Consider the following 24,668-nt stretch of genomic DNA (forward strand, 5'->3'; position numbering starts at 1 on the left):
CCCATGCAGGCTGTCACCCCTCCTCTTTATAATGCCCCATGCAGGATGCCACCCCCCCTCTTTATAATGCCCCATGCAGGATGCCACCCCCTCCCCTCTTTATAATGCCCCATGCAGGATGCCCCCCCTTCTCTTTATACTGCCTCATGCCTCCATACATTAAAAAAAAAAAATCAAATACTCACCTCCCTTCTCCTCACCTGCTACCTGCTGCCCGCTGCCCGGGTCCGAACTCCAGCGTTGTCGGTGTCTTCCCGCTCAGCGCTCCCTGTGACGGCTCAGGGGAGGGCGCGGTGTAAAGACGTCACCGCGCCCTCTGACCTGAGACGTCACAGGGAGCACAGAGCAGGAAGACAGCTGATCTGCGGAGGCACGGGGAGAGGTAAGTATCCGGCTGCCGGGGCCCTGAGCAAGCGGCGGAGAAGGGCAGGCGCTGGCACCGCTCTCCTCCGCCCACAGCCCGGCGGGGTGCGCGACCGCCAGTGGGCCCCTCTGCCAGCTCAGGGCCCCGGCATTTGCCCGGGTGCGCCGGGTGCTGACGCCGGCCCTGACTAATACGTATATAATTATACCCAATTATCAAGGATATCAGGTAGCAGGTAGAATAACGTGATCAAACAGTGTATATGAAACAACATATATTGTCTAGCTAGCTGTACCAAGTTATAATATCCATAAAGCCCTGTACATGTGCCTAGATGACTAAAAGGTATGATCTAAATTAAGACTAGCCCTACATACCTGATTATATAGTACAATCCACACATACAGTGCCTACAAGTAGTATTCAACCCCCTGCAAATTTAGCTGGTTGACACATGCGGAATTAACTTGGCATTGTGACATTTGTACTGTAGATCAGCCTGGAAGTGGGAAATGCACTGCAGCAACTTTTTTTTTTTTTTTTTAAAACGTTAAAAGTTAATTCAGAGTGTCATTTATTATTCAACCCCTCAAACCACAAGAATTCTGTTTGGTCCCCCTAAAGTATTAAGAAGTAGTTCAGGCACCAAGAATAATGAGCTTCACATGTGTGGATTAAAGATCTCTTTTGCCAGCCTTTTCTGACTTTTTAAGACCCTCCCCAAGCTTGTGAACAGCACTCAGACATGGTCAACATGGGAAAGACAAAGGAGCATTCCAAGGCCATCAGAGACATGATCGTGGAGGGTCACAAGGCTGGCAAGGGGTACAAAACCCTTTCCAAGGAGTTGGGCCTACCTGTCTCCACTGTTGGGAGCATCATCCGTAAGTGGAAGGCTTATGGAACTACTGTTAGCCTTCCACGGCCTGGACAGCCTTTGAAAGTGTCCTCCCGTGCCGAGGCCAGGCTTGTCCGAAGAGTCAAGGCTAACCCAAGGACAACAAGGAAGGAGCTCCGGGAAGATCTCATGGCAGTGGGGACATTGGTTTCAGTCAATACCATAAGTAACGTACTCCACCGCAATAGTCTCCGTTCCAGACGAGCCCATAAGGTACCTTTACTTTCAAAGCGTCATGTCAAGGCTCGTCTACAGTTTGCTCATGATCACTTGGAGGACTCTGAGACAGACTGGTTCAAGGTTCTATGGTCTGATGAGACCAAGATCGAGATCTTTGGTGCCAACCACACACGTGACGTTTGGAGACTGGATGGCACTGCATACGACCCCAAGAATACCATCCCTACAGTCAAGCATGGTGGTGGCAGCATCATGCTGTGGGGCTGTTTCTCAGCCAAGGGGCCTGGCCATCTGGTCTGCATCCATGGGAAGATGGATAGCACGGCCTACCTGGAGATTTTGGCCAAGAACCTCCGCTCCTCCATCAAGGATCTTAAGATGGGTCGTAATTTCATATTCCAACAAGACAACGACCCAAAGCACACAGCCAAGAAAACCAAGGCCTGGTTCAAGAGGGAAAAAGTCAAGGTGTTGGTCTCCTGACCTTAACCCAATTGAAAACTTGTGGAAGGAGCTCAAGAATAAAGTCCACATGAGACACCCAAAGAACCTAGATAACTTGGAGAAGATCTGCATGGAGGAGTGGGCCAAGATAACTCCACAGACCTGTGCCGGCCTGATCAGGTCTTATAAAAGACGATTATTAGCTGTAATTGCAAACAAGGGTTATTCCACAAAATATTAAACATAGGGGTTGTATAATAATTGACCCACACTTTTATGTTTAAAATTCATTAAAATTCAACTGAGCAACATAACTTTTTGGTTTGTAAGATTTATGCTTCTGTTCATAAATCCTACTCTCGTTTGCAGTTTGAAGGCTCTAACTTATTTGCATCTTATCAAACCAGCTAAATCTGCAGGGGGTTGAATACTACTTGTAGGCACTGTATATGTATCCGATAGTGAGAGGGTCACCATAGCCTTATGTATACATACCAGGGGATAGAGCGTAGAAAAGGCAAAGGCAGGTACAGGGACAAGTAATGGAGGCTGCACACATGGAGACTTGCAATGTGGGCAGTAGCTCCATGTGTGCAGCCTCCATTACATGTCCCTGTACCTGCCTTTGCCTTTTCTACGCTCTATCCCCTGGTATGTATACATAGGGCTAGGGTGACCCTCTCACTATAGGATACATACAGTACAGACCAAAAGTTTGGACACACCTTCTCATTTAAAGATTTTTCTGTATTTTCATGACTATGAAAATTGTACATTCACACTGAAGGCATCAAAACTATGAATTACCACATGTGGAATTATATACTTAACAAAAAAGTGTGAAACAACTGAAAATATGTCTTATATTCTAGGTTCTTCAAAGTAGCCACCTTTTGCTTTGATGACTGCTTTGCACACTCTTGGCATTCTCTTGATGAGCTTCAAGAGGTAGTCACCGGAAATGGTCTTCCAACAATCTTGAAGGAGTTCCCAGAGATGCTTAGCACTTGTTGGCCCTTTTGCCTTCACTCTGCGGTCCAGCTCACCCCAAACCATCTCGATTGGGTTCAGGTCTGGTGACTGTGGAGGCCAGGTCATCTGGCGTAGCACCCCATCACTCTCCTTCTTGATCAAACAGCCCTTACACAGCCTGGAGGTGTGTTTGGGGTCATTGTCCTGTTGAAAAATAAATGATGGTCCAACTAAACGCAAACTGGATGGAATAGCATGCCGCTGCAAGATGCTGTGGTAGCCATGCTGGTTCAGTATGCCTTCAATTTTGAATAAATCCCCAACAGTGTCACCAGCAAAGCCCCCCCACACCATCACACCTCCTCCTCCATGCTTCACGGTGGGAACCAGGCATGTAGAGTCCATCTGTTCACCTTTTCTGCGTCGCACAAAGACACTGTGGTTGGAAACAAAGATCTCAAATTTGGACTCATCAGACCAAAGCACAGATTTCCACTAGTCTAATGTCCATTCCTTGTGTTCTTTAGCCCAAACAAGTCTCTTCTGCTTGTTGCCTGTCCTTAGCAGTGGTTTCCTAGCAGCTATTTTACCATGAAAGCCTGCTGCACAAAGTCTCCTCTTAACAGTTGTTGTAGAGATGTGTCTGCTGCTAGAACTCTGTGTGGCATTGACCTGGTCTCTAATCTGAGCTGCTGTTAACCTGCGATTTCTGAGGCTGGTGACTCGGATAAACTTATCCTCAGAAGCAGAGGTGACTCTTGGTCTTCCTTTCCTGGGGCGGTCCTCATGTGAGCCAGTTTCTTTGTAGCGCTTGATGGTTTTTGCAACTGCACTTGGGGACACTTTCAAAGTTTTCCCAATTTTTCGCACTGACTGAGCTTCATTTATTAAAGTAATGATGGCCACTCGTTTTTCTTTACTCCGCTGCTTTTTTCTTACCATAATACAAATTCTAACAGTCTATTCAGTAGGACTATCAGCTGTGTATCCACCAGACTTCTGCACAACACAACTGATGGTCCCAACCCTATTTATAAGGCAAGAAATCCCACTTATTAAACCTGACAGGGCACACCTGTGAAGTGAAAACCATTTCCAGTGACTACCTCTTGAAGCTCATCAAGAGAATGCCAAGAGTGTGCAAAGCAATCATCAAAGCAAAAGGTGGCTACTGTGAAGAACCTAGAATATAAGACATATTTTCAGTTGTTTCACACTTTTTTGTTAAGTATATAATTCCACATGTCGTAATTCATAGTTTTGATGCCTTCAGTGTGAATGTACAATTTTCATAGTCAGGAAAATACAGAAAAATCTTTAAATGAGAAGGTGTGTCCAAACTTTTGGTCTGTACTGTATATGTGTGGATTGTACTATATAATCAGGTATGTAGGGCTAGTCTTAATTTAGATCATACCTTTTAGTCATCTAGTCACATGTACAGGGCTTTATGGATATTATAACTTGGTACATCTAGCTAGACAATATATGTTGTTTCATATACACTGTTTGATCACGTTTTTCTACCTGCTACCTGGTATCCTTGATAATTGGGTATAATTATATACGTATTAGTTATGGCAGCTGCTGTGTGATGCTATTCTTGTGGTTTTTACAGTCTGCACTTAGCACTTTACCCCCTTTTTGTGCTTGTTATAATTCTTCAATAAATTTGATTGCTTTGCATAAATCCTAGTGGCCTATGCTTCGTATCTTCTTTTGGTTTGTTCTTTTATTGTTACTGACGATTTGGCCCTGACATGGTCCATACTATGGTAGTTGAGAGACATATATGTATAGACAGGATACAATATAATATATGTTCCCCATAGGGTACATACACTACCACTTCTCTCCATGAATTGTATTTACTACTTTTTGTATTATATGTATAAAAAATTAAGGGCTTTGTTCCTCTTGCTCTATAAATTGCACCTCTGAAGGCATATGCTACCTGTAACGGGCGTCCAATCAGCCTGTATAAACAATTGGTGGTGGCAGCTAGTTCCTTTTGTTCTTGTGGAGTTTGGCAGTGACCGTACCGGTGAATGGATATATCTATTCCATGCGTTGAAATCGGATATGTACTATCCCAGAGCTCCACTGCATGTGACCCGCTGAACTATGTAGTGTGACCCGCGGAGCTGTACGGGATGCAATGGCTCCTTCTTCCCGCACTCAAATGTATTTGCGTCTTTTTGACGCAAATACATTTGAACACTGTGGTGCTGGGACTGGGGCAGAGAAAGTTCTCGCCAACCCCCACCCCAACATGCGTGATGAGGTCAGCATGCTCTGCGGTACCGCACAGGTAGAGATGTCTAACACTGGTATGCGCTCCATGGATGAGCCGAAGATTAAATGTCATATTATTTTAGATGATGGGCCGGGAAGGGTTGTGTTACTATGAGGGCACATAATGTGACAATTTAGGACATTATGGGGCAATTTTGAGGGATTGTGACAGGTGGCATGGTATAGCGAGTGACATTGGGGTGGGGGAGATATTATACAGATGGGCAGAGTGGGGGGATATTTTGGAGAAGGGCAGTGTGTGTAGGGAGTCCAGCCTACTTCATTTTCTTTTCTCATTCCCAGTCCAGCCCACTTTGAGTCCTTCTCTCCAGCATAGTCCATTCCCATTTCCAATACATTTCCCCTGTCCAGGACCCCGTAATTCAATTTCTGTTCATATTCTCATTTCAGTCCTTGCTACCTGCACTGTCCAGGCCCACTTCCAGTACTGATTCCCTAACAAGTCTACCCTACTTCCAGTGCTGCTCCATGACCTATCAACTCTACTTCCATTCCCGTTCCCAGTCCAGCCCACTCCCAGCGCTTCTTACTGTCATGGCTCAGTTTCAGGATTCGATCCGGTGACCTTTTGCTGTGTTGTCGGTTTCTCTATCTGCTGGACTACAGTCAGTTTCATCTCAGTCCAAACGCTGATGGTTTCTTCTGTCTTGGTTTTCCATTCTTGTATGGCTTCCCTCCAGGTATTTTCAATTTCCTTTTTGGATCTGCCCTATCACATTTTGGGATGGGCTTTATATGTTCACCTTTCACTTACCTCATTTGTTGGCTATACTTCCATATAGATTTGTGTTTGGAGTTCCAGCTCCTCATCTAGGAGTGTATCTTGTCTGGTTTTCGAAAGTATTTTAGTTTCTCACCTGGGGTTCCCATGTCTCCCTGCACACTTTCCTCTACCTTTGTTGGATTTGTGCTGCGGCCTTCCCTCTGTTTCCTCAGAAGGTACAAGAAACCTCTTGATGGACTTTTAGGGAGCCAGGTCCAAGGAGGTATATTTAGTTGTTTGGCCAGGGCCTTTTCTAGTCTGTACAGGGACCAGTTGGGTACAGGTGCGGCCTCTATCTTTGGTAGTTCTTTTCCTCCTCTGTTACCCATGTGAGTGTATGAGTATGATCATAACATTATATCCAGCTCGTTTTATGTGTGCTGGAGTGTCCGCATGGAGTCAGTTAGTGACTTGGCGCACAACTGCAGGGCTTGTCCTTGGAAGTTGCGGACATCAAGTATCAACAGTAACACACACATTTTGCCGCTAAAAATGACTCAGGCCATCAGAGCATCATGGTGGAGTCTAAGATAAAGTTTCTGGATTGCTTCGTAGGTGACAGAAGTAAGCTTTCTATCTTTTTCTGCCTTGTGTAAGTTATATTTTCGCCTATGTCTGGTAACCTCTGGGTCTGTGAATCAGCCAGTAGGCATAGTTTTGCCTGAGGATTACCCAGTGTTTTCCTCTGTTGAGGCATTTTTCTCGGCTCTTGGCCTCATTTATGATGACCCTGACAAAGTCGTTGTGACTGAAACCAAGATCTGTCTATTTATTCTTAGAGGTCGTAGAGCTGAGGACTACGGCTCTGAGTCTAGACGCTGGGCAGTAGAGACCTCCTGGAACAACCCCACTCTTCAAAGTCAGTTCTGTCAAGGACTTTCTGAACAGATTAAAGACATGATGACTTACAGTCCCTGTCCACAGTCCGTGGAGGAAGCTATGACACTCGCTGTTCATTTAGATAGATGCCTGAGAAATAGAGACACATTTAATCTCTTTACCACCTTGGGTTTTCCCATTTTTGAGCTTTCGTTCATTGCTCCCCTTCTTCCCAGGACTTTAACTTTTTTATTTTTACGGCAATATGGCCGTGTGAGGGCTTGTTTTTTGTGAGACGAGTTGTACCTTTGAACGACACCATTGATTTCACCATATCTTGTACTGGAAAACAAGAAAAAAAATTCAAGTGCGGTGAACTTGCAAAAAAAGTGCAATTCCACAACAGTTTTTTTTACCACGTTCACTGAATGCTCAAACTGACCTGCCATTATGATTCTCCAGGTCATTACGAGTTCGTGGATACCAAACATGTATAGTTTCTTTTGGATTTAAGTAGTGAAAAAAAAATCCAAAGTTTGCTAAAAAAATGGCTCCATATTCCGAGACCCGTAGCGTCTCCATTTTTCGGGATCTGGGGCCGCGTGAAGGCTTATTTTTTGCGCTCTGAGCTGACGTTTTTATTAATACCATTTGATTGCTCATTGTTGCATTTTATTTCAATGTTGCGGAGAGCAAAAACCCATAATTCTGGTGTTTTGATCTTTTTTTCCCGTTACGCCGTTTACCGATTGTATTAATTCCTTTTATATATTGGCAGATCTGGCGATTCTGAACTCTGCAATACCAAGCATGTGTATTTTTTATTTGTTTTTTTTAATTGTTTTATTTTGAATGGAGCAAAATGGGGGAGATTTGCATTTTTATATTTTTTTAATTTTTTCAATATTTTTAAAAACTTTTTTTTCTTAATTTTTACTTTCTTCAATAGTTCCCATGGGAGACTAGAAGCTGCGATCATTCGATCGCTTGTGCTACACATACGGCTCCAGCTCTACTATGTGTGACAAAAATGCTCATCTGCTATGAGCACTGGCCACTAGGTGGTGCTCATAGCAGTTCAGCAATGACAACCACAGGGGTCTCTTGGAGACCCTGGGTTGTCATGCTAACCCACTCCAATACATCACTAGTATTTTGTTGCACCTCTGGCTTTAATAACAGCTTGCAGTCTCTGAGGCATGGACTCAATGAGTGACAAACAGTATTCTGGCTCCAACTTTCTCTGATTGCTGTTGCCAGATCAGCTTTGCAGGTTGGAGCTTTGTCATGCACCATTTTCTTCAACTTCCACCAAAGATTTTCAATTGGATTGAGATCCGGACTATTTGCAGGCCATGACATTGACCTTATGTGTCTTCTTTCAAGGAATGTTTTCACAGTTTTTGCTCTATGGCAGGATGAGTTATCATCTTGAAAAATGATGTCATCATCCCCAAACATCCTTTCAATTGATGGGAAAAGAAAACTGTCCAAAATATCAATGTAAACGTGGGCATTTATTGAAGATGTAATGACAGCCATCTCCCCAGTGCCTTTACCTGACATGCAGCCCCATATCATCAATGACTGTGGAAATTTGCATGTTCTCTTCATGCAGTCATCTTTATAAATCTCATTGGAACGGCACCAAACAAAAGTTCCAGCATCATCACCTTGCCCAATGCAGATTCGCGACTCATCACTGAATATGACTTTCATCCAGTCATCCACAGTCCACGATTGCTTTTCCTTAGCCCATTGTAACCTTGTTTTTTTCTGTTTAGGTGTTAATGATGGCTTATATTTAGCTTTTCTGTATGTAAATCCCATTTCCTTTAGGCGGTTTCTTACAGTTCGGTCACAGACATTGACTCCAGTTTCCTCCCATCCGTTCCTCATTTGTTTTGTTGTGCATTTCCTGTTTTGGAGACATATTGCTTTAAGTTTCCGGTCTTGACGCTTTGATGTCTTCCTTGGTCTACCAGTATGTTTGCCTTTAACAACCTTCCCATGTTGTTTGTATTTGGATGAGATTTTAGACACAGCTGACTGTGAACTACCAACATCTATTGCAACATTGCATGATGATTTACCTTCTTTTAAGAGTTTGATAATCCTCTCCTTTGTTTCAATTGACATCTCTAGTGTTGGAGCCATGATTCATGTCAGTCCACTTGGTGAAACAGCTCTCCAAGGTGTGGTCACTCCTTTTTAGACGCAGACTAATGAGCAGATCTAATGTGATGCAGGTGTTAGTTTTGGAAATGAAAATTTACAGGGTGATTCCATAATTGTTTCCTCAGAATTGAGTGATTCCACAATTTTTTCCCTCTGCTTAGTCTGAAAAAAATTACCCTTACTGAGTACCACATTTTTAATCTTGATTTCTTTTAGTGTTTATGAAAGCCCTAAAGTTGCCATTTGAAATTACTTTAGTTTTGTGCCATGTCTGTGATCTGCTTTTTTTCAACAACATTAAACAACTGAATGAACATCCTCCGAGCCCGGTGATTCCATCATTTTTGCCAGGCGTTGTATGTATGAAGGTAGGAGTGTTACACACTGAGTCCATTTCATTCATGTTTTTTCCTTCTCTACCTGCTAAGTTAGTATTGGGCCTGCCATGGTTAATTAAGCACAAGCTTACTATCACTTCAGAGACACAAGAGATTAGGTCTTGGGATGACTCTTGTTTTTCTTGAAGTCTTTTGAGATCCTCGGTTTGTGTAAGGTCTCACCTTCCAGAATTCATTCAGAACTTCGGTGATGTTTTTTCTGAGGTTGTGTGTGATGTTTTACCACCACATAGGTCATATGATTGTGCCCCCGAATTCATACCAGGAGTTAAAATGTCTAAATCTCATTTGTTTAACCTTCCTCTTCCAGAGAGGTAGGCCTTGAATGAATACATTCAAAAGAGTCTGGCTAAGGGTCATGTATGGCCATCTACCTTTCCAGCTGCTGTAGGGTTTTTTTGTTAAAAAAAAGATGGAGGGTTGCGTCTGTGCTTGGATTTTAGAGAGATTAATTAAATCACGGTTCGCAATCCTTACCCTTTGTCCTGATCTGTTATCTAGTTATCTGGAACTGGATGGTTTTCCAAACTTGACTTGAAGGGGGCATATAACCTTATATGTGTTTGTCAGGGTGACAAATAGAAGACCGCATTCAATACGCCTGAAGGTCGTTTTGAAAATTTGGTGATACTGTTCGGGTTGACCAATGCTCCGGTATTCTTTCAAAATTTCATAGATGACATTTTTTGCTCTCTGGTGGGTAGATTTGTGGTAATTTATCTGGATGACATTGATTTACTTGTGTACTCAGGAGGAGCACCGTGAGCATGTCCGGCCGGTTCTTCAGATTCTACAAGACAATCATTTATTTGCTAAACTGGAGAAATGTCAATTCGACGTACATCATGTCCAGTACTTAGGGCATTTGATTTCTTCATCGAGGTTTCGGATGGGCCCCGTTAAGGTGCAAGCCGTCCTTAATTAGGTTTAACCGAGTAACCTTAAAGCGTTGCAGAGACTTCTGGGCAATTTTTATCAGAAGTTCCTTAAGAACTTTTTCAATCATTGCCAAGTCCTTAACCGACATGATCAAGAAGGGAACAGACTTTTCTTCCTGGTCAGCCCAGGCAGTAAATGCTGTTTTCTGCTCTCAAGACATCCTTCTCTAAGGCTCCGGTGGTTGAGCTGCCATTCTTTGTTGAGGTAGACGATTCCATTGTTGGGATGGGGGCTGTTCGTTTGCAAAAAAAAAAATGGGTCCCTACATCCTTCTGCATTTTACTCCCTGAAAGTTCTCTAAAACGGAGGCTAATTATGATATAGGTGACCGACTTCTGGCAGTTAAAAGAGCCTTTCAGGAATTGGTTTTAAGGGGCAAGACATAATGTGACTTTCTTTACTGATCATAAGAACCTGTTGTGTATTGACGCTGCTAAGTTCTTAAACACCAGACAGGCTCGCTGAGCTGTTTTTTTTTTTTGCTTGATTTGATATCACTGTGATTTATCTTTCCGAACCTGAGAATGTCAAGGGTGACGCTTTGTCTCATAGCTTTGTCCAAGAGTTGAGGTACGAAAATCCAGTAAAAATTCTTAGTGAGGGAGTGGTGTTGGGTGCCCTGGGGATAGATCTCAGGCAACGCATTCAGGATGCTCAGGACCGTGCGTGGAAGGTTTGCCCATAAACAAACTTTATTCACAGCCCTCTTTACACGGAGATCTTCTTAATGAAGTGCATGATTCCGTTTTGGCCGGACATCCGGGTTCTTCTGCCACTTGGAGACCTCTTTCTAGGTCCTTTTGGTGGCAGACTGCTTTTAAGGATGTTGATTAATATGCCTGCAAATGCAGAGTCTGTGCCAGGGCTAAAGCCTCTTGTCAGGCTCCAGCGAGTTATCTTTTGCCTAACGAGATTCCGTCACAGCGTTGAACGCACTTGTCCAAGGACTTTGTCAAGGATTTGCCTAACTCTGGCGGAAATACTGTTGTGTGAGTGGTGGTCCACCATTTCATCAAAATGGTTCATTTGGTCCTACTTCAAAAGTTGCCTACTTCTAAGAACTTAGCAACCTTGTTCATTTCTCACATCATTAAATTGCATGGTGTTTCCAAAAACATAATTTCCGATAGAGGGGTTCAATTTCTGGCTAGCTTTTGGTGTTGTTTTTGCTCAAAATTTTGATTTCAGCAGTCTTTTTCCTTATGTTATCATTCCGAGACTAATGGGCAAACAGAAAGACCAGTACTTCTCTCCTGCCCAGTCCATCCTACTTCCAGTCCTCTCCTGCCCAGTCCATCCTACTTTCAGTACTCCTGTCTTGACAAGTCCATAGTACTTAAAGTCCTTCTCTCCTGCCCAGTCCATCCTACTTCCCATCCTTTTCTGCCCAGTCCATCCTACTTCCAGTTCTTTTCTCCTGCCCAGTCCAACATAGTTTCATTCCTGTTCCCAGCCCAGCCTAACTTACAATTCTCCTGCAAAGCCCAGTCCATCCTACTTCCAGTCCTCCTGTCTTGACAAGTTGATCCTACCTCCAGTGCTTCTCTCCTGTCCAGTCCATCCTACTTCCAGTCTTCTCATGCCCAGTCCATCTTACTTCCGTCCTTCTCTCCTGCCAAGTCCATTCTACTTCCAGTCATTGTCTCCTGTCCAGTCCATCCTACTTCCAGTATTCTCCTGCTCAATCCATCCTAATTCTAGTCTTCCTCTCCTGCTCAGTCCATCCTACTTCCAGTCTTTCTCACTGCCCAGTTCATCCTATTTCCAGTCCTCCTTTCCTGTCCAGTCCAACCTACTTCCAGTACTCTCCTGCCCAGTCCATCCTACTTCCTGTCATTGTTTCCAGTCCATCCTACTTCCAGTCCTCTCCTGCTCAGTCCATTCTACTTCTAGTCTTCCTCTCCTGCTCCATCCATCCTACTTCCAGTCCTTCTCCCCTGCCCAGTTCATCCTATTTCCAGTTCTTCTCTCCTGCCCAGTCCAACATAGTTTCATTCCTGTTCCCAGTCCAGCCTAACTTCCAATTCTCCTGCAAAGCCCAGTCCATCCTACTTCCAGTCCTCCTGTCTTGACAAGGTCATCCTACTTCCAGTCCTCCTGTCTTGACAAGTTCATCCTACCTCCAGTGCTTCTCTCCTGTCCAGTCCATCCTACTTCCAGTCCTCTCATGCCCAGTCCGTCTTACTTCCGTTCTTCTCTCCTGCCAAGTCCATTCTACTTCCAGTCATTGTCTCCTGTCCAGTCCATCCTACTTCCAATATTCTCCTGTTCAGTCCATCCTAATTCTAGTCTTCCTCTCCTGCTCAGTCCATCCTACTTCCAGTCCTTCTCCCTGCCCAGTTCATCCTATTTCCAGTCCTCCTTTCCTGTCCAGTCCACCCTACTTCCAGTACTCTCCTGCCCAGTCCATCTTACTTCTAGTCTTCCTCTCCTGCTGTCCATTATACTTCCAGTCTTTCTCCCTTGCCCAGTTCATCCTATTTCCAGTTCTCCTTTCCTGCCCAGTCCATCCTACTTCCCATCGTCCTCTCCTGCCCAGTCTATTCTACTGTACTTCCCATCGTCCTCTCCTGCCCAGTCCATCCTACCTCCAGTCCTCTCCTGCCCAGTCTATCCTACTTCCTGTCCTCCTCTCCTGTCCAGTCCATCCTACTTCCAGTCTTCCTCTCATGCCTAGTTCATCCGACTTCCAGTTCTCTCCTGCCCAGTCCACCTTACATCCTATGACTAGAATTAGTTATGTACATAGAGCGACTCCCCTCTATATTTCTCCGCACGCATCTCAGAGTTATTTTGGTTTCCCACATGAGTTATTGGGGGTTGGTGCCGACCGCTGATGGCCGCCATTACTCTACCCATAGTGTTTGCTTCCCAGCTCTTCATATATGTGCTGTAGGATATAAATCTAAGGTGGTATGTGATGATATTGAGAACCTCAATGGACAGATGTATAAGAATATGAAGGCAACAAAAGCCGCCCCAAGGGTGGAGATCTCTTGGAAGAATTCTGATTGTTGGGAGGGCATGTATGGTATTAACCTCATATTCCTTACAGCCCTGACCTCGACCAGCACCTCTATCCTGGACACACAGCAGCCAATCGTCTTCCAGGACCGTGACCTCAGCTTTGGACATCAGGTTGTACAACTGGAAAACAGGTGAGAACATTATTTGCTGCATCCAGAAATAAACCATGGAAGGGAATGATATGACATGTCCGATGGGTAATGTGACCTCCTCCTCTGGGCACCACCTCCTCGGATGTAGAGTGTCTCCTGACTCCTTAGCTCCATCATCTCTTGTCCTTCAGTCACATTCAGAGCGTACCCTGATTGTTCAGTGTCTGCGCAGGATGTACACTCTGAGAAGTTTCATCTTTATCCAGGGGCTCTGTACAGGCCAGAAAGACTAATGGTCCAAGAAAACTCAACAGGACCACTACTATATGGGGCGGCCATGTCTGCTGCTGCGAGAAGACCTTTAAAAAAAAAAAAAATCTCTCCGAGGGGCTGGAGCTCATCAAAATGATGCATCTTTTTATAAAGCCACAAGTAAGGAATCGGCAGCAAACATTTTCATAGCAAATCATTGCCCACAATGGTGAAGAGACAATAACTCAACAAGACGTAGAAAATAGACTTAAAACTAGGCCTAACTTAACAGAAAAAAATCAGCCCCCCCAAAAAAAGTTTGTTTTGCTCTTCCTTTCATTTTTTTCCTATCCTGTCGTTGTTTTATTGTTTTTACGGTGTTTTTTTGTGCGGTACAAGTGACCCGGCGATGGGAACCTGCAGGTACGGACATTTAGGGCGCACTTATGTACCTGTTTCGTGTATTTGGAGGGGGCCTATCCCCAAGTGAGCAGAGCATGCATTTTGTTTTTTTTCGCTATTTCATTACATTTGTTTTTTTTCACCATTTCATTGCACTTTTTTGTTATTTGCCTTTTCATTGCACTTGTTTTTTGCACAATTTAATTGCACTTGTTTTTTTTTACCATTTCATTCCATTTGGGGTTACATTTCACCATTACATTGCACTTGTTTTTCTCTCCATTTCATTGCACTTGTTTTTTTTTCCATCATTTCTTTGCAGTTGTTTTTTTCACCATTATATTGCACTTGAGTTATTTTCACCATGTCATTGCACTTGAGGTTTTTTTCACCATTTCATTGCACTTGTTTTTTTGCCATTTCATTACATTTGTTTTTTTTACCATTACATTGCACTTGCTTTTTTTTCACCATTTCATTGCACTTGGTTATTTTTTTTGCCATTTCATTGCACTTGGCTTTGTTTTCACCATTTCATTGCACTTGGGTTTTGTTTCACCATTTCATTGCACTTGTTTTTTTTTTCACCATTTCATTGCATTTGTTTTCATCTTTTTTCGCCATTTCATTGCACTTGCTTTTTTTTCACCATTTCATTGCACTTGGTTATCTTTTTTGCCATTTCATTGCACTTGGGTTTTGTTTCACCATTTCATTGCTCTTGTTTTTTTTTCACCATTTCATTGCACTTGTTTTTTTTCGCCATTTCATTGCACTTGGGGTTTTTTCATCATTTCATTGCACTTGAGGTTTTATCACCATTTCATTGCACTTGTTTTTTTTTCGCCATTTCATTGCACTTGTTTTTTGCACAATTTCATTGCACTTGTTTTTTTTTACTATTTCATTTAATTTGGGGTTACTTTTCACCATTTCATTGCACATGTGTTTTTTTCACCATTACATTGCACTTGCTTTTTTTTCACCATTTCATTGAACTTGGTTACTTTTTGCCATTTCATTGCACTTGGCTTTGTTTTCACCATTTCATTGCACTTGGGTTTTGTTTCACCATTTCATTGCACTTGGGTTTTGTTTCACCATTTCATTGCTCTTGTTTTTTTTCACCATTTCATTGCACTTTGGGTATTTTTTCGCTATTTCATTGCACTTGGGTTTTTTTTGCCACCATTTCATTACACTTGAAGTTTTTCTTTCACCATTTCTTTGCACTTGGGATTTTTTTTCCATTTCATTCCACTTGTTTTTTTTCACCATTTCACCATTTCATTGCACTTGGAGTTTTTTCACCATTTCATTGCACTTGGCTTTTTTTTCACCATTTCATTGCCCTTGGGGTTTTTCCACCATTTCATTGCACTTGTTTTTTTTCACCATTTCATTGCATTTGGTTTTTTTCGCCATTTCATTGCACTTGCTTTTTTCACAATTTCATTGCACTTGTTTTTTTTTCGCCATTTCATTGCTCTTGGGGTTTTTTTTCCATTTCATTCCATTTGGGATTTCTTTTCACTATTTCATTGCACTTTGGGTATTTTTTCACCATGCACTTTGTTTTTTTTCACCATTTCATTACACTTGTTTTTTTCCACCATTTCATTACACATGAAGTTTTTCTTTCACCACTTCACTGCACTTGGCATTTTTTTCCATTTCATTCCACTTGTTTTTTTCCACCATTTCATTACATTTGTTTTTTTGCCATTTCATTGCACTCAGCTTTTTTTTCACCATTTCTTTGTACTTGGATTTTTTTTCACCATTTCATTGCATTTGTTTTTTTTTCACCATTTCATTGCATTTGTTTTTTTTCACCATTTCATTGCACTTGTTTTTTTCCACCATTTCATTACATTTGTTTTTTTTGCCATTTCATTGCACTCAGCTTTTTTTTCACCATTTCTTTGTACTTGGATTTTTTTTCACCATTTCATTGCATTTGTTTTTTTTCACCATTTCATTGCACTTAGCTTTTTTTCACCATTTCTTTGTATTTGTTTTTTTTTTGCCATTTCATTGCACTTGTTTTTTTAGCATTATATTACACTTGTTTTTTTTCACCATTTCATTGCACTTGTTTTTTTTACCATTTCATTGCGCTTGGTTTTTTTTCACCATTTCACTGCACTTGCAGTTTTTTCACCGTTTCATTGCACTTGGAGTTTATTCACCATTTCATTGCAATTGTTTGTTTGTTTTTTGCCATTTCATTGACCTGTTTTTTCACCATTTTATTGTGCTTGGTTTTTTTTCACCATTTCAATGCACTTGTTTTTTTTCAGCATTACATTGCACTTGGATTTTTTTCACCGTTTCATTGCACTTGTTTTTTTTTCACCATTACATTGCACTTGTTTTTGTTTTTTTTTGCTATTTCATTGCACCTGTTTTTCACCTTTTTTTGTACTTGGGGTTTTTTCACCATTTCATTGTACTTGTTTTATTTCACCATTTCATTGCACTTGTTTGTTTTTTTTACCTTTTTCACTCCACTTGGATTTTTTTTTTCACCGTTTTATTGTACTTGTTTTTTTTGCCATTTCATTGCACTTGTTTTGTTTTTTTTCGCCATTTCATTGCACTTGGGTTTTTTTTTCCGCTTTTTCATTTCACTTGGGATTTTTTGCCATTTCATTGCACTTAGCTTTTTTTTCACCATTTCTTTGCACTTGGATTTTTTTTTCACCATTTCATTGCACTTGTTTTTTTTTCACCATTTCATTGCACTTGTTTTTTTTTTGCCATTTCATTCCACTTGGTATTTTTTTCACCATTTCATTGCACTTGAGTTTTCTTGTAAATGCAATGAATGATGTGACTGAGAACACAAGTCGTCCTGCAGAACATGAGTGGCTTGTGCGTTCATGTCAAGGCAATGACAATAATGTTACAGCTCTTGGAAGAAGGAGAGGAAAAAACAAATACAAAAATTGTTGTGAAGGGGTTAAGATTCGGTGATCAGCTTTACTTGTCTAACTGTGATGTAAGAAACGTTGCATCCAATCCCTCATGCCACTTCTGCAGTCCATCAGAAGCTCCCCTGGGTAGGTCAGAGTATTGTATACAATTCATGTCAGACACAACTAGATCCAGCAGAATTATGAATGCAGCTCTGCAGCTTCTGGACAGCTTCTTCTATTTTTGTGATACATCATTAAATCATAGTGGATTTATGGGGGATCTGTCAGCAAGTTTTGGCTGTGTAACCTGAGAGCAGCATGATGTAGGGGCAGAGACCCTGATTCCAGGGATACGTCACATACTGGTCTGCTTGCTACAGTTTTGATAGAATCCCTGTTTTGTCTGCTATAGATGTAGCAAGGTGTTACGTGCTCGTTGCTGGTTTAGAAGGGGGCGAGACAGGTTTCATGAATTCTTTGGAATCCTGGGGGAACCGTTACTTAGGGTGACCACACACTGCAGCTTCTCTCAGGCACAAAGGGGTATTGACCCTCAGGCACAGACACGTAGATGGATTCACTTGCTGACCAGACGCACTTGACGGAGTCGTCATAACAGTTGAACAGTAGAGTTTAATGCAACAGCATGGACAGTCCAAAACATTAGTCTCTTAAAGAAGCAGGCTTCAAGAACACGAACAGCTTCTTCTTGCAAAGGCACAATAATAAACAGTCTTTCTTAGTAGCACAGTACAGCACAGATTAAGTCTCTTTAGCTGCACACTTCTATGCACCCACAACAACAGAATTTTCCTTCACAAAGGCACAGTAGTACACAGTATTTTTTATCCTGCATTGAGATGAAGGGGGGAGTGTTTGATGAGGGCGATGATCTTTTTGACACAATTTCTTCCAGTCCTTATCTTCCTGCCCAATGATACCCTGCACTGCTAGCTCAGGAAGTCTATCTGACCTGTGCTCCGCTTCACTCTTGACTTGAATCCTGTTCACTTCTGTGAGATACAGATCACACACCACTTTTCTTGTTGGCTGCAGCCAGACTAATAAACAAGTTCCCCACAATCTCCATGGGGCTCTGCTAACTACTCTGTCTCCTGTGATTGTGTTAACTTTTATAGTTGCTGGATGCTTTTGAAGCAACAGCGCTACTTCTGCATGTCATACTGGCTAAGACTTCAGTGCTGTGTTTAACCCTGCCTATACTTCTGATTGGCAGCTTTCCATGTGTAAACCCACCCACATCAATGATTGGCTGCTTCCTATGTACATTGTCAGCAAGCTGCCAATCAGTGGTGGGGGCAGGGTTATACATAGTAAGCACTCAAACAGTGGTGGGGACAGGGTTACACATATTAGCTGGACTACCTGGCACTTGACAGCTAGTCCAGCAGTGATAATCTCCTGCTGATAAAACACTGGTTGTATTGAACACACAGCACACAGCCTAATCAATGACACATCACTGGAATCAGTCTCTCTGCCCCAACTGAATGCTGCTCTCACATTACATAGAAAAATCCTGCTGACTGTCGGCAGATTCCCTTTAATACCATTGTCAGTAAGGGGTAGTATTAGCGGTGTGTAGATTTATGCATTTAACCATTCAGGGCCTGATAATGGCAGTGAATATCAATCACGTTTTAGACATTTTTCCTTTAACATCAGAAAATCATAAAAGTTGGTTGAGTTCGTGTGATCACAATGAGGCATGAAATGTGCCGAGACGACAAATGCTTTCCGTAGACATTCACCACTTGTGAGGTGTCGGTTTGTATCTTTAACACCCGATGTGTCATTACAGGGTGATCGTCAGTGCCCCCCGCTATCCAGTGGCGACTAATAAAACCGGTCGGCTATATGACTGTAATCCTGTGACCAATCGCTGTTCTCCGATCCCCATCACTGGTAAGAGCAACATCGGGCAGATCGTCTTCCGGCAGTGGTGTAACTATAGGGGGCACCATGGTGGCCACATGTCCTGACTACTCCTGCCCTGTCTTCTCCTGTCTGGTGCCTCAGCGTGCTGGAGGTAAGGAAACAGAGAAGAGGGGCTCAGAAAATGCTCCATCTTGGTCAATCTGCAGCACAGCACCCTACTAATACTTCCAGCTTTTGGCATGGAGCTTTCCGTTAGTGTTTAACCAGCACTGGTTCCGGTCTTCAGTCCAGCTCCCGTCTGCCCGTGATATTCCTCTTTTGATCTTGACCCATTCCCCAACTAACCTTCTGCCTTCCGATTTTGTTCCCTTTCGGCTCTCCTGGTTTTGACCTTGGCCTCTTTACAAAAGATTCTCATGTTTTATGTTTTTGACTCTTCACTGCCCTCCCGGTTCTGCCCTGGCTTCCTGAACACTCCCACCAGTTTGCACCACCGGCCAGCAGCTGACTCCGTGGCCCCAACCCAAGGGTCCATGAGGAAGTTCAGATCCCTGGTAAACAGAGTGGCTTGCACAGGTGATCACTGATAGCCCAATTATAGGTTCATTCAGTGTTCTCCACCCTGGCTTCCTGAACACTCCCAACAGTTTGCACCACCGGCCAGCAGCTGACTCCGTGGCCCCAACCCAAGGGTCCATGAGGAAGTTCAGATCCCTGGTAAACAGAGTGGCTTGCACAGGTGATCACTGACAGCCCAATTATAGGTTCATTCAGTGTTCTCCGCCCTTGCTTCCTGAACACTCCCACCAGTTTGCACCACCGGCCAGCAGCTGACTCCGTGGCCCCAACCCAAGGGTCCATGAGGAAGTTCAGATCCCTAGTAAACAGAGTGGCTTGCTCAGGTGATCACTGACAGCCCAATTATAGGTTCATTTAGGGTTCTCCACCCTGGCTTCCTGAACACTCCCACCAGTTTGCACCACCGGCCAGCAGCTGACTCCATGGCCCCAACCCAAGGGTCCATGAGGAAGTTCAGATCCCTGGTAAACAGAGTGGCTTGCACAGGTGATCACTTGCAGCCCAATTATAGGTTCCTTCAGTGTTCTCCGCCCTGGCTTCCTGAACACTCCCACCAGTTTGCACCACCAGCCAGCAGCTGACTCCGTGGCCCCAACCCAAGGGTCCATGAGGAAGTTCAGATCCCTGGTAAACAGAGTGGCTTGCACAGGTGATCACTGACAGCCCAATTATAGGTTCATTCGGTGTTCTCCGCCCTGGCTTCCTGAACACTCCCACCAGTTTGCACCACCGGCCAGCAGCGGACTCCGTGGCCCCAACCCAAGGGTCCATGAGGAAGCTCAGATCCCTGGTAAACAGAGTGGCTTGCACAGGTGATCACTGATAGCCCAATTATAGGTTCATTCAGTGTTTTTCTCCCTGGCTTCCTGAACACTCACACCAGTTTGCACCACCGGCCAGTAGCTGACTCCATGGCCCCAACCCAAGGGTTCATGAGGAAGCTCAGATCCCTGGTAAACAGAGTGGCTTGCTCAGGTAATCACTGACAGCCCAATTATAGGTTCATAGTTATAGGTTATAGTGTTCTCCATGTTGAGTGATGACTCTTTGGATCTGATGTCGATATATTTTGTAAATTCTTCACTTTATTTTCACTGTGGTATCAGGTAGGGTGGTCTCACATGTCTTCTCTCCGGCCTGTATCCTCCATATTTGGGGGTGACTCTGTAGATCAGATGATAACACATTTTCTTTTTTCATTGTGGTGTCAGGAAGGGTGGTCTCATACGTGGTGTCTTCGCTCATTGTCCTTCATGTGTGTGGTTTGCAGGGTCTGATGATGACATTGATATTTCACTTGGACTTTCACTAGCAGCTCGAGAGAATCCTGGTCAGTTACTGGTACGTCTGTTGTGTCCCGTGTGTCGTCTTCTTCTTGGATCTTTGCCTACTCCACAGTCCAGTCACCTAACCAAGACACTGGATCTTGTAGAAGATCCCCCTCCAGGAGCATCGCTCCTCAACACAATATGACCATGGTTGGGGTGAAGGTGGCCCCAAAAAACGTGGCCAAACGTCAACTGTGTCGTCAAAAGTCTACAACCTACAGACCCTTAATATTACTCATGTGTTTGACAGGCGTGTGGCCCGACCCTACAAAGATCCTGTGGGCAGAACATCTATGTCAATGGTCGCTGCTACCAGTTAGATCAAAGCCTAAGAGTGCAGGGCAACCTGTCAGCCCCTCCACCAGGTAACTACTACATCATCCAGCAGGGGGCCACCGGACCACCTACCCCAACACCAGAATCATTGACGCCTTATTGTTTCCTCAGAGTGCGGTGTAGACGTGGTTTTCGTCATCGATGGTTCCGGTAGTGTGAGAATACGCAACTTCAGAACTATGATGACTTTTGTGAGGAACATTATTTCATCACTGAGTGCGACAGATACACAGGTAATAAACCGCACCCACAAGGCGGAATGGGGGCCGATAAAGGGTAACTGAAGACCACCTCCTGAAGGAGTCTGCCTCAGTATTGTCACATCAACATCTACCCTGAGTAACAGCAGTTACTGTATATGTGGAAAACGGCTCACAAAGGACGTGAGTTCTAGAAAAGACACAAAACCAGCCTTACCAACTCCAGGTCAGATTCCCAATACACTAGCAGGATGCAGAAGACCCCCATGATAACGGCGGGGGCAGCACAGGTGCAAAAAAACACTCTCAGACCTACCAATTCATGGAGGGGGTGGCTGTGTAGTATTATACATGCGCGCTTCTGTGTCCTCATCTACATCCATAGATATTAATATGGAGGAAAGTATGTGCCCCCCACATCCACCTCCAGGGGCTTCTCTGTCCTCATTTACATCCATAGACATTAATATGGAGGAAAGTATGTGCCCCCCACATCCACCTCCAGTGGCTTCTCTGTCCTCATCTACATCCATAGACATTAATATGGAGGAAAGTATGTGCCCCCCACATCCACCTCCAGGGGCTTCTCTGTCCTCATCTACATCCATAGACATTAATATGGAGGAAAGTATGTGTCCCCCACATCCACCTCCGGGGGCTTCTCTGTCCTCATCTACATCCATAGACATTAATATGGAGAAAGTATGTGCCCCCCACATCCACCTCCAGGGGCTTCTCTGTCCTCATCTACATCTATAGACATTATTATGGAGGAAAGTATGTGCCCCCCCACATCCACCTCCAGGGGCTTCTCTGTCCTCATCTACATCCATAGACATTAATATGGAGAAAGTATGTGCCCCCCACATCCACCTCCAGGGGCTTCTCTGTCCTCATCTACATCCATAGACATTAATATGGAGAAAGTATGTGCCCCCCCACATCCACCTCCGGGGGCTTCCCTGTCCTCATCTACATCCATAGACATTAATATGGAGAAAGTATGTGCCCCCCACATCCACCTCCAGGGGCTTCTGTGTCCTCATCTACATCCATAGACATTAATATGGAGAAAGTATGTGCCCCCCACATCCACCTCCGGGGGCTTCTCTGTCCTCATCTACATCTATAGACATTAATATGGAGAAAGTATGTGCCCCCCACATCCACCTCCGGGGGCTTCTCTGTCCTCATCTACATCCATAGACATTAATATGGAGGAAAGTATGTGCCCCCCACATCCACCTCCAGGGGCTTCTCTGCCCTCATCTACATCCATAGACAATAATATGGAGAAAAGTATGTGCCCCCCACATCCACCTTCAGGGGCTTCTCTGTCCTCATCTACATCCATAGACATTAATATGGAGGAAAGTATGTGCCCCCCACATCCACCTTCAGGGGCTTCTCTGTCCTCATCTACATCCATAGACATTAATATGGAGGAAAGTATGTGCCCCCCACATCCACCTCCAGGGGCTTCTCTGTCCTCATCTACATCCATAGACATTAATATGGAGAAAGTATGTGCCCCCCACATCCACCTCCGGGGGCTTCTCTGTCCTCATCTACATCCATAGACATTAATATTGAGTCGGTCACTGCGCAGAACATGTGTCACCCAGAGTCCATTGGTGGCGGCTTTACACCACTCCATCTGACGCTCGGCATTGTGCTTGGTGATCTACGGCTGCAGGCAACTGCTCGACTATGAAGCTCCCAGCAGAGGCGCAGTGTTTGTGCTGATACCAGAGGGGGACTGGACTCTGTAGTTATGGGGTCAGCAGAGGAGCGGTGACTTTTCTGCTCCTCGGCACTCAGCCCCCCGCTCTGTAATGTTACGGGGTCTCCATTTTGTGGTTGAGTTGCTGCGGTTCCTACCACTTCTCAATATCATCACTCGCAGGTGATGGGGAAGATCCAGGAGGAGAAATGTCATGGACGGACTTGTTATCCCGGTGGCTCCTATTACAGGACCGCGGTGGCATCAGTGAGCTCTGCACCACCGACCGCTCTGCCACATGGTAGTAAAGGCAGATGGCAACGAGGACGGGGGTCTGGAGGTTATACACTGGGGGGGGGGGCAGAGGTTAAACACCAGGGGGCAGAGGACCAAGGCTATACACCGGGGAAGGAGGAGAGTTGGAGTTTATGCATCGGGGGGGGTGGGAGTGACCAGAGGTTATACACAGTGGTGCTAGGGTGCGGAGGTTATACACTGGGGCAGAGGTCTGGGGGTTATACACTGGGAGTGGGGTGGAGGGGGCGGAGGTTATACACCAGGGGGCGAGGGGCCAGAGGTTACTAGAGGGGAAGAACGGCACTCATGAAATTTTTGCCGGTGCACGGATAGGGTCCCAACCCGTTATACATAGAAAGTCAAAAGAATTTAGCACTCAGTCTGGAAAAGTCTACTACAGCTTGTAACAAAGCTTATGGAAGACGTTTCGGTCATTTGACCGTCATCAGTAATACACTAGTTAGGTTCAGATAGATTCAGAGAGGTTCAAGACATATGGTGTCATAGAAATATTAAGAATTTCTCCCAAAACGCTCTTCCCCCCTCCCTTATCGACCATCTGTTAGAGTAGAAAAGCTGGCAATCTAAAGGATCTGTCTCTATGCAAGTTAGCACACACAGGAGAAGTGGCTAATACTTAAATGCGAGTACAAAGGGAGCTACAAACACAATTAACATACAAATGTATTTTATAGTGGCAACGGCCTGTAATAAATATACACCTAGGTGAGAAGGATGCAGTTCCTGGCTTCAAAATAATTCTCTCTCACCCCCAGGGCATTCCCCATTTGCACAACAGAAATCTGCATTCTCGCCGGTGCAATGCGAAATATGGAATATCGGGAGTTCTATACTTCCGATAATAATGGGACACATATTTTTCGCGGCAGGGTCAGCTAAGGAACAATATGTATAGTTGTCCATAGCTGTGAGCCCCTCCAGTGAGTTGTGGGGCAAAAATACCAGAATAACGGACCGCAGCTGTGGCATGTGTAGTCTCTAAGGAAAGGTAAATTCGTATCAAACAATATGGCGTCACTTGCAAGCTTCTGCGATCAACTAGCGATAAACTATCACGGAAGTTAGATATTTTAATAAAAATATAAAGGCTGGAGCTCCGCCCACGTGAGGTCATCACAGTGGGTGTGTGGGCAGGTTTCCCCACCTTCGGCATAAAAGACCCAGCCGAAGATGGGTCAGTACTCATGCCGGGAGTATATATTTCATATAGCACGGGTCACAGTCGATAACGGTCAATTGGAGCGCCTCCCCTCCAGCTAAATGGAATAGTCTCCGTGATCTTTTTAGTAAGTTCTTCTTTAATCCCATTTTATTTGTGTA

At 44.1% G+C, this 24,668-nt stretch overlaps 1 protein-coding gene across 1 annotated transcript in view; it reads left to right on the forward strand.

Moving 5' to 3' along the window:
* The window catches only part of LOC141162673 (integrin alpha-X-like), a 182,224-nt gene that overhangs the window by 113,180 nt on the left and 44,376 nt on the right, over nucleotides 1-24,668 (forward strand). Inside the window, exons 2-6 of the mRNA XM_073649024.1 lie at nucleotides 13,327-13,429; nucleotides 18,788-18,891; nucleotides 20,714-20,784; nucleotides 21,022-21,136; nucleotides 21,219-21,340. Of these exons, the coding sequence (XP_073505125.1) occupies nucleotides 13,327-13,429; nucleotides 18,788-18,891; nucleotides 20,714-20,784; nucleotides 21,022-21,136; nucleotides 21,219-21,340 (515 nt within the window). The remainder of the gene's footprint in view (nucleotides 1-13,326; nucleotides 13,430-18,787; nucleotides 18,892-20,713; nucleotides 20,785-21,021; nucleotides 21,137-21,218; nucleotides 21,341-24,668) is intronic.

Source organism: Phyllobates terribilis, unplaced genomic scaffold (genome assembly GCF_046119375.1).
Source record: "Phyllobates terribilis strain yellow unplaced genomic scaffold, ASM4611937v1 Scaffold_9__5_contigs__length_417890890, whole genome shotgun sequence".
Classification (NCBI taxonomy): Eukaryota; Metazoa; Chordata; class Amphibia; order Anura; family Dendrobatidae; genus Phyllobates; species Phyllobates terribilis.